The 10,861-nt window shown below is 37.2% G+C and overlaps 1 protein-coding gene across 1 annotated transcript; it reads right to left on the bottom strand.

The window, feature by feature from the left end:
* Nucleotides 1-2,069: 2,069 nt before the first annotated feature.
* Nucleotides 2,070-5,522, bottom strand: LOC131530323 (keratin, type I cytoskeletal 19-like). Its single transcript, XM_058760514.1, has 8 exons — nt 5,029-5,522; nt 4,410-4,492; nt 3,982-4,138; nt 3,273-3,437; nt 3,068-3,193; nt 2,588-2,808; nt 2,455-2,507; nt 2,070-2,305 (listed from the first exon to the last, which is right to left on the bottom strand). The coding sequence occupies exons 1-8, from the start codon at nt 5,449-5,451 to the stop codon at nt 2,199-2,201; spliced, it is 1,335 nt and encodes a 444-aa protein (XP_058616497.1). The 5' UTR covers nt 5,452-5,522; the 3' UTR covers nt 2,070-2,198.
* Between the last annotated feature and the right edge of the window lie 5,339 nt (nt 5,523-10,861).

Below are 10,861 nucleotides of genomic sequence, written 5' to 3'. Positions count from 1 at the left end.
CAAAGTATCAGGTTACTGATGAGTAGGTACTGTTAATAATGTTAATTATTTGGGTTAGAGAAAGAAATTTGCTTTTGCTTTTGTGCCAAAAGCTGAAATGAGCCACAGTCCATGTCAGAATTAACTCTTGCAACTAACGACAGCACGTTTTATGTTTTATTTATTTGTTTTGGGGGATTTTTAACAGTGAACTTGAAAGCAACAGGTGCTCGGCCCATTCTCTTCCCTTTTCCCGACTGTGACTGTAACTGTTTTAACATTTATGTTTGAAACATAAGTTAAAATCGTTAACAAACTTTTTTTTTAAATTGTCGAACAAAAACAAAGCTTTTAACGTTACACATTTAATTAGTTTTTACCCTGGCGCTTTAAGGATAGTCTTTCGTAAAGTACTGAGACTTTCGTAAAGTACATTCGTTACTTGATAAAGTTTCCATGGTAATGTTACAGTTCTCTCTAAATTTAGCTAAATTAACAGGCTACCAGCTGCGTTGAAAATGAGCCATGGGAAAGATGTTTCTTGCTGCCAAATTTCACAGCTGTTTGCCTCTAAAACCGATTGGTGTGTCGCTTTGGCTAATCGCTATTTATTGCAAGGCTACGTGTAGTACGTAACGGCTGGCGTTTGTATCGTTAAATATGCATCAGGCAGCTGTTCTTCTTTCAGATCCATGTTTGCCGGATCTTTGAAGCATTTTATTTAGAAAATAAAGCTGTGAATTTCACATTAGCTTCGTTGGCGGAAACTGGATACTCAATTGATAAGTATGGACGCAAATTAAATGTTTAATGTATGATTTAGTCTAGCGTTCTCTCTGGTTATCGTAAAGATCATCACATATTCACAATTGCCAATTTTCTTCCATGTTTACGATCAAATTTTCAAAACTTCTACTGTAAGAAACCGATTACCTTCAGATTTTAGTTGTTCATCTTGTATGAATAGTTTTGTGTTTTTCGTTGAGAAAGTGTCTGCTCCACTCTCTGAAGAGACCGGTTTAAATTCTGCTTATGATCAGTTATGCTTATCCATATCTCCTCTTCTCTAACTACTTACCTGTTAGCAATTACCTGCAATATACTCGAAAGGTGGTCATAGTTCATTTAGTACTTGCTTTGACTTGCTATGAGATGATGGTATTTACAGAACTCGTTGGCCACTTTAATGTTTTATTCACCGCAAGTGCAAAATTTAATGATCAATAAATTTAATGCATTTTAAGTTTTAAGTTATCATTTTCTGCATTTTGAAGAGAAAAGATACGTAAGAATTATGAAGCAAAATGTTTTTAATATTACACACCGGACCATCGTAATTGTTTGCGAATGTTTTTATGAACATTTCCCCCATACAATTTTTTGCGGTGCCATTGCGCAAACGATTTGGCATTAAGGACCAATCCTGCCCACCGTTTTGAATGTGAGCCGATTTTGCTTCAGTGTACGTCGTTATAGCGCAGCAGCTAGAAATTTACTACCGGCGTTGCGTCGGAAGTGGTGGTATTTTTGTATTTAACAAAAAACGAATGAAAAAAGGACAGCACTTTGCAACTGACTGTGGTAGTCAGCTGTGCTACTGTAGAATTTATACTGTAATTGTGTGATGGGGAAAAATATGCTGTTTAATTATTTATGTTGAACATTTTGTCAAATACGGACACCTGTGGGGGTGGGGGGGGGCTCTTAACTACATAGTGTCATATGTGAAATACTTGTAAATACAATGTTATATATTAAAAGTGTTCTGAAAAGATAATGGTGGTTATTTTTGTTTTAGTATGTTTTTAAAATGTCAGAAAAGTATAGAGGAAATTGTATGTCATGTTTGTATATCTCCCAGTTGTGTTTGTGTGTTTGTATGTCTGTGAGAGAGCGAGTACGTCTTTTGTACAGACTGTTTTGTTTCTTACTGCCGTACCTTTTGAAATTGTGCTTAACTAAGCTGACTCTTTCTTTTGGCGCTTGTGACACACGTCAAATCAAATATAATACAGCTCAAACTTCTATTTTCAGTGTTGTTTTTGATAAATATCGACCTGCTACTCATACATGAATGAAAGAACAAACACTTTTAATTTCGCAGCTTGTCTTTTTATTTTTCTTGGCATTTTACATGAGATGTTGAACAGGGATAATTTAATCAGCTGTACTGAGGCTGAAAATTCATGCCGGCTTTATGGATCTCATTGCTGTTGTTTTTACTTCTTCATGACCTCGACGTCAACATCCTCTGTTCGTGAAACGACCTTTCCATCAACCACCTCTTCGATTACTGTGCGAACACGCTTGGTCACCACAGGTTCGGCTGGAGAGGAAAATTTGTAATTTATACAAATATATAATTGCATTTCAATGTAAATTGATTCATTAAGTATTTTAGTTTAGTATATAATTTAATATGTGCGATTAAAAAAAATTGTTCCCCTAAAAAAATAACACTTTAAAAACACTTACGCTTGGGAGGAGGAGGAGGAGCTACAACCTCTACAAATTTTATTGTCTGTTTCCTGTAAGAAAAAAAACAAATTTAAATATCTTACAACTTTTGCAATTTTTATAAAGACAATTTGATGTTCAGTTTACTTACTGCATGTCCTCTCCATCCAGAAGTCTCCTGTACTCGGCTATCTCCAACTCTAGTCTAGTCTTGATGTCCAGGAGCAGTTTGTATTCGGTGCCCTGTCTTTCGATGTCAATGCGCATCTGAGAAAGCTCCAACTCCAGACCGTTAATGACGCCCTGCAATTGGTTGAGCTGCATGCTGTACCGTGATTCTGTCTCTCCCAGTGTGCCTTCCAGTGCTGCTTTCTGTCAAATCATAAAGCATAGAAGAACGGTGAGCGTGTGTAATAAACTGCGTAAGTGGCTCCCCCTATAGGCAGCTATTTCAAAATGTCTTTTTTTCAACATTATTGATCAAAGGTAGTAGAAACTTGAGCAAAGAATAATAATTAGGGGTGTGGCTATGCATGTTGGATGAAATAAATCTCCCCCTAGTGGTTATGGAAATGTTTTTAACATTAAATTAAAGCTAGTATTAATTGTAAAGAGAAAGAAAGACTTTTACCAAGCTGAGCTGTGACTGTAGTTCGATCTCCAGGCTCTGAAGCGTCCTCCTGAGCTCACTGACTTCACTGCGGGACATTGTGATGTCTTCTTGTCTGGTGGTTACCTGCTTGTTCATTTCGTCGAACTGCGGAGACAGAGATTTGAGGTCAATGTCTGGATGATTGTGTATGTTTTAGCCATCGAGAATAAGAACAAACACTTACTTTGCCCTTGTACCAGGTCTCCATTTCTCTGCGGTTCTTATCGATGACACCCTCATACTGCTGTCTGATCTCCTCCAAGATGCGGGCCAGGTCTTGCTGAGGTGCGGCGTCAACCTCTACGTTTACGCTGCTGGAGGACATTTGAGCACGAAGAGCTGCGAGTTCCTACAGAACAATGATATAGCTGTTAGCTTATGCACCTTTTCGCACATTACACATTTTTCGAAGAATGGTTTGTTCTGAAAAGTGGCAATTGATATTGTAGGAGATGGACGTGCTTGATCTTTTGACTAGCAAAATTTTACAAAATAGTTGCAAATTGCTTCCTCTGGATGCAGCTAGCAGGAAATGTATTTTTTAACATTCATAATAAGAGTAATAATTATGGGTCTGGCTATGCGGTTTCGATCGAACAAAGCTCCCCCTAGTGATAGAGGAAATTATTACAATTTCACATGAACTTTCACACAAAATTCCCAATTGCACAGAATGGTATTGGAGTGGTAAATGTGACCGCACCTTAAAGCTTTGAACTCCAATTCTCCAGGTAACATTTAATTACAGGACTAGCGTTTCTAATAGTGCCTAATTTTTAAAATCACACTTGATTGGAGAAGATTATTGGTTTGGTGGATTATTTGGTAATGATCTTGCTTCATTGCACCAGGTTTGCCCTGCCTGGAGAGCCATAAAACATTTTTGATCTCACCTCTGCATGGTTCTTCTTCAGGTAGACAAGCTCTTCCTTCAGACCCTCAATCTGCATCTCAAGGTCTGAGCGAGTCATGGTGAGATCGTCCAGAACCTTTCTCAGACCGGCAATATCAGCCTCCACGGACTGACGCAGGGCCAACTCATTCTCGTACCTGAAGCCGCCAAGAATTACAATGGTTAGGTTGGGAAGCTAGAAAAACTCAAGTGTTAAAATGTGGGGTGTGACATTTACAAGCTCATAAAATGTGGGGAAACCCTTGCTCGGAATGAAAGATTGGTTTACCGGTCTAGACTGGTCTAAGCTGTTTTTTACTTAATTATTAGAATGGAGTGTGATATTAAAGTTATAATCTTTATGAAAAGATTTTTTAAATTAGGTTTTAAATGAGAGAATAAGAAGGTAAAGTTTTTTGTTGTACGAACTTGACTCTGAAGTCCTCGGCTGCCAGTTTGGCGTTGTCAATCTGAAGCATGATTCTGGCATTGTCCAGGCTGGCGACAGCAATCTGAAGACAAACAGATAAAGAATTGAGACTTCCTTACAGCTTATGAAATTAAACCAAACATTTTGCAATGGCACAGACTTTTACATTTTTATATATATATTTTTATGTATTTCCTTATATTTTATGTGTGTGTGTGTGTGTGTGTATACACATATATAGTTTGTTTACATGTTCTAAAGCATGTCTATATAGATAATTACTTTTTATTTATTCGTTTTATTTAGTTGTAGTTACCTTATCACTTAAAACTTGCTTTATGTCAGCTAGTTGCCAAAATAACATTTCTAGTCTTCATTTCTAGTTTAGATTTTTTTTTTTTATATATATATATATAACAACCCTGGTGACATTATTATCCACAACAGACATGCAGACTACAGGGATTGATCATCTTTTATTTTTATATTTTAGTTTTATTAATTTACTGTTTTACGTCAATAAAATATAATGATTATAGTACTATGGTCATAGGTAGTGTAGCTTACTTTTCATTGAAATATTTTCCATTTACAGCTTTGTAATGTAAAATTACTCACTTTTTTGCGCAGATCTTCAATGGTGGCGTAATAGTGGCTGTAGTCTCTGCAAACAGGGGTTCTCTTCTCGTACCACTCTCGGATCTGGAGCTCCAGTTGCGCGTTGGCTTTCTCCAGGGAGCGCACCTTCTCCAGGTAGTTCGCCAGACGGTCGTTGAGGTTCTGCATGGTGGACTTCTCGTTAAAAGCCGAACCGAAGCCATTGTCTCCGCCGCCGAGCGCGCTGGCCAGGTCGAAACCGCTCTGGCTACTCTGTCCGTAAGAGACGCGCACGCTGGAGCCCCCTGCACCTGCGTAGACACTTGGCGCATGACCGACGGCGATGCGCCTGGAGTATCCACCGCTGAGCGAGAGCGAGGTGAAGGGACGAGAGCTGGAGCTGGACAAGCTCTTGCGTGAAAAAGACTGGGTAACCTGAGTCATGGTTTCCGTTCCTGTTGCCTTTGCCCTTTGTTGGAAAACCTCTGACAGCTGCGTAATGGTTTTGGAGAGCCAAGGATCTTTTTTTATACAGTTTGACCTAGGGGTGTGGTTATTTCAGCTTATTTATTGTAATGATTATCGGAAAAGCATCAAACAGGTGTGTCCAGGGTGCGTCTGTAAAATGGCCCAGGACGAAGCCCTGAGGCACGCCTAACCTGATCCACACGATTTTATGAATAAACATTAATTCTAGGTTAATTTCCCAGAATTTAGGGTTTGATGCGTCAGGATAGACATAACAAAAGAGCACCACTTTATAACGTTCGCTAACAATAACAGCCATTTATTTAACATTACATAAAGCTAAAAAAGGTCAGTAGTTCATACTGTCAAATGTATTACTTTATATAATTCATGTACTGCGGTGTGACATGCCATAATTCATCTCAAAGTATTTAAAAAAAAACAAAAAAAAAAAACTTTTTAGCATTTTAATGCATGCTGCCTTTATAACCACACATCAAGACTAAATAAAATATTTGTAGTTGATTTCAAATGTAAAAAATTAGAACTTGAATTTGTTAGAATTTTGAAAACTCAAACTGTCATTTTTACCAATTATTCTACCATTTTCATGCATGTGCATGCTATTTTTGTATAATAGCCTATATAAAATATATTATAATGCAATATATAAAAATATAACGTATAGCAATTTATTAAATTAAAAATATGTATAAAAAGTGCTTATTTTAGGTGTTATTTATTCGAAAATAAACGATTTTAAATATGTATTATTTTAATATTTATTAAAATAGACCTAAAAAAAAAAAACATTAAATGAATTTGCTTTGTCAAGCTTCATTAAAATGTAGTAGTTGCATTTTTAAATGAAAGTTGTTATAAAGTGTTTCCCTTCCACCTGTGCAGTGACCGTGACTATGACTGTATCTGATAAGGTTATTGCCCTGTTCGGTATGTGCTGAATGAGTACTAAAAGCCACAAGTTCACTATCAATGTCAGTCCACACCCTTGATGATTAGATGTTAACGTATATGAGGAATATAAGCCCGATTTAACTGATTTAAATACAATAAAACAAGCTATACTTTAGTCACCGATCATATGACGTTGATGCAACACCACTATTGCACCATAAAACGGATGCTCTTTTAATCCAGCTCCAAATGAAAGTTTTAAAGGAAAATGTGACTCAGGTAATGATTCAGATGTGGGGGGGGAAAGAGCTCACGCAAGGTTTTTGGCCGTGACAATGTGAATTTTTACTTTTCCCCAGTCATTTAGCATCATTATCAACCTATTCTAGTGAAGTACACTTTAACCAGCCCAAAGGCATATGTAATTACAATGTTTTCAAGTCATGTGTATATCTGTGATTATATGTTCCAGACACACCGTACAAAGGTGAGGTACAATTACACACGTACAAGATCGTGTTCCTTATGATCCTTGTGCATAATTGCTATTGTCTTTCACCTTTCCCATTGTCATTCCTCTCTCACTTTCGTACCTGTTGTAGCTTAATGCCCTCAATCGCAGCTCTTTTCTCAAACCCTAATGAGGGAGTGTCTCATTCTCCGCGTTATCTTTCCACTCCCGCCCGCATAGCTCGCCTCATCCAGACCGAGTCCAGAGCTCGTCTCTGAGGCGGATGGCGGTCTCTGGCGTGCAGGTTTCGGCCCGCACCTTCACTCTCTCCCCTCTCACACACTTTCTGTCACCGCTTTCGTGCATCTTCACTCCCTTAGCAGTCATGACTTTTTGAAACCTCTTTTGTTGTTGGTGGGTTTACTCATTTGAATCTTTTGTTTTGATTCCGGTTGGTTAGGACTAGCCCTGCTAAAACAATCAAACAATAGAAGCCAATAGAAACCATCACAGAAATTCTAATGGTTTCCATTAAAATACCATTATAAACCATTAGCTTTTTCCAGTAAAACCATTACAAAATTCCTTTTTGTAGTGTGTTTTGGGGATTTTTCTAATAGGATTTAACATCCCACCAATAGAATCCTTCACATGCCAGTAGACACCATTATAGTTTCCATTAAAACCAATACAATTCCCATTATAACCATTAAAACCATTACATTTTCTATTGTGTTTTGGGCAGGGTTCTATTGGTTTTTTCAGCAGGGAAGAGAGAGTGGGGTGTGGTTTTAAGAGGTTTTACACGTCGTCTACAAGAGAAATGACAGAGGTAAAACTTATTAAAGTAGCTAAACATGTAATAAACTTGAGGAAAGTGTCTACAATATACATACATGTATATATGTGTGTGTGTGTGTGTTGAGGCTGGTTGAAAAAAAAATGACAAAAAGCATCATCTCTCTAAAACCACCATCCCCTTTAGATTAATAATGTTGTGTATTATTTCAAATTTATCGTGCAAATTAAATGTTAAAATTCTCTACTTATGACAGGGGTCACCAAACTTGTTCCTGGAGGGCCGGTGTCCTGCAGAGTTTAGCTCCAACCCTAATCAAACACACCTGAACCAGCTAATTAAGGTCTTGCTTGGTATACTTGAAACTTCAAGGCAGGTGTGTTGAGGCAAGTTGGAGCTAAACTCTGCATGAACTAAACGGCAATTGGCCAATCAGAACTCGGTACTGTAACAAGCTGCGCACAAGCTGAAGCAAGTTTCCATCGTTTTTCGCGCAAAATGGTTCAAGCGCAACTTTTAAAGTTCTTAAGAAGACAACAGAAGGTATGACTTTTCCTTGATTAGAATTTAAAGACATTTCCCTGACATAATGCCATTGTGCTTTATGTGCTGTACTTCAAATGTTGACTACTATATATATATATATATATATATAGTGGGGCAAAAAAGTATTTAGTCAGCCACCAATTGTGCAAGTTCTCCCACTTAAAAAGATGAGAGAGGCCTGTAATTTTCATCATAGGTATACATCAACTATGAGAGACAAAATGAGAAAAAAAAATCCAGAAAATCACATTGTAGGATTTTTAAAGAATTTATTTGCAAATTATGGTGGAAAATAAGTATTTGGTCAATAACAAAATTTCATCTCAATACTTTGTTATATACCCTTTGTTGGCAATAACCGAGGTCAAACGTTTTCTGTAAGTCTTCACAAGGTTTTCACACACTGTTGCTGGTATTTTGGCCCATTCCTCCATGCAGATCTCCTCTAGAGCAGTAATGTTTTGGGGCTGTCGCTGGGCAACACGGACTTTCAACTCCCTCCAAAGATTTTCGATGGGGTTGAGATCTGGAGACTGGCTAGGCCACTCCAGGACCTTGAAATGCTTCTTACGAAGCCACTCCTTCGTTTGCCCGGGCGGTGTGTTTGGGATCATTGTCGTGCTGAAAGACCCAGCCACGTTTCATCTTCAATGCCCTTGCTGATGGAAGGAGGTTTTCACTCAAAATCTCACGATACATGGCCCCATTCATTCTTTCGTTTACACGGATCAGTCGTCCTGGTCCCTTTGCAGAAAAACAGCCCCAAAGCATGATGTTTCCACCCCCATGCTTCACAGTAGGTATGGTGTTCTTTGGATGCAACTCAGCATTCTTTCTCCTCCAAACACGACAAGTTGAGTTTTTACCAAAAAGTTATATTTTGGTTTCATCTGACCATATGACATTCTCCCAATCCTCTTCTGGATCATCCAAATGCTCTCTAGCAAACTTCAGATGGGCCCGGACATGTACTGGCTTAAGCAGGGGGACACGTCTGGCACTGCAGGATTTGAGGCCTTTGTTACTTTGGTCCCAGCTCTCTGCAGGTCATTCACTAGGTCCCCCCGTGTGGTTCTGGGATTTTTGCTTCACACCAAGCTGCTTACCTATTGCAGATCCAGTCTTCCCAGCCTGGTGCAGGTCTACAATTTTGTTTCTGGTGTCCTTTGACAGCTCCTTGGTCTTGGCCATGGTGGAGTTTGGAGTTGGACTGTTTGAGGTTGTGGACAGGTGTCTTTTATACTGATAACGAGTTCAAACAGATGCCATTAATACAGGTAACGAGTGGAGGACAGAGAAGCCTCTTAAAGAAGAAGTTACAGGTCTGTGAGAGCCAGAAATCTTGCTTGTTTGTAGGTGACCAAATACTTATTTTACCGAGGAATTTACCAATTAATTCTTTAAAAATCCTACAATGTGATTTTGTGGATTTTTTTTTTCTTTTCTCATTTTGTCTCTCATAGTTGAGGTATACCTATGATGAAAATTACAGGCCTCTCTCATCTTTTTAAGTGGGAGAACTTGCACAATTGGTGGCTGACTAAATACTTTTTTGCCCCACTGTATATATATATATATATATATATATATATATATATATATATATATGTATGTAGCCTATGTATATTTTGTACATACTACTTAGGAGTAATAGGCTATGTGTCATGTCAAGGGTTGAAATGGATATACCTTTACGAAAATTAACCACAAGTTTTACCACAAATAAAGCCAAAAAAACCTATAATGCATATCTTATTAAACACTTGTTTTGCTGCTGATTATTCATATTTCAGTAAAGCAAATGTTATTTTTAGTAATATTAGTTTGGCGGTGCAACTCATCATTACTAGTTGAGGTAATGACACAGTTTACCATAAATCATCTGACTCATTTAGATATTTTTATTTTATATTAGCATCTGAAACATTTTACCCAACAGTTATTTATTTATTTATTTTATTTGTATTTTTATTTTTATTTTATTTTAGTCACTGGCACAGTTTATCATTAATCATCATTAATAATCTAAAATCACATTTTACCCCACAGTTATTTTATTTTATTTTACTTTACTTTAGTCACTGGTACAGTTTACCATGAATCATCTTACACACTTCACACCACAAATATTTATTTTATTTAATTTATTTTATTTTAGCCACTGGCACAGTTTGCCATGAAGCATGTGACACACTGTACCCCACAGCTATTTTATATTAAATAAAATATTAATTAAATAAATAATTTGTTACTAAATAATTAATTGATAATTATTAATTTAATATGAATTAATAATAATTGACATCAATATGTATAGTATATTGATATCTAATACATAATTTTGCTTTGACAAAATTTGTTCAGCCTACCATTTACAAAATGTACTTTTGCCTGCAAAATTGTTTTCAGTATGCTCATGTGCACCTCTGAATCACCAAAAATACAGCGTTGTGTGAGGATAAATGATTCCCACTGACACATCTTACTTCAATCTCATACAATACTTCATTGTTCATGTATAAAAGTGTTTGTTTTTGTCTTTAGTGTTGGTCCTCAGACTAAAGAATGACCTTTGAATGAAATCCTTGCAGTATTCAGGCGTAAAGGCAATACTGGGCCGTGGTTTCCTGTAGGTAAGATAATACAGTCAGGGCAAATGTGTACCAAAACAACAA

This window comes from Onychostoma macrolepis, chromosome 22 (genome assembly GCF_012432095.1).
Source record: "Onychostoma macrolepis isolate SWU-2019 chromosome 22, ASM1243209v1, whole genome shotgun sequence".
Classification (NCBI taxonomy): Eukaryota; Metazoa; Chordata; class Actinopteri; order Cypriniformes; family Cyprinidae; genus Onychostoma; species Onychostoma macrolepis.
Note: the sequence above shows the minus strand (reverse complement) of the source record. Positions and strands in the feature narration are given on the sequence as shown.

Coding starts and splice junctions, on each gene's coding strand:
- LOC131530323 (XM_058760514.1), bottom strand. CDS start 5,451: ATGACTCAGGTTACCCAGTCTTTTTCACGCAAGAGCTTGTCCAGCTCC. Junction 4,493..5,028: donor TTGAAGATCTGCGCAAAAAA/GTGAGTAATTTT, acceptor GTTTGTCTTCAG/ATTGCTGTCGCCAGCCTGGA. Junction 2,306..2,454: donor TCCTCCTCCTCCTCCCAAGC/GTAAGTGTTTTT, acceptor TTTCCTCTCCAG/CCGAACCTGTGGTGACCAAG.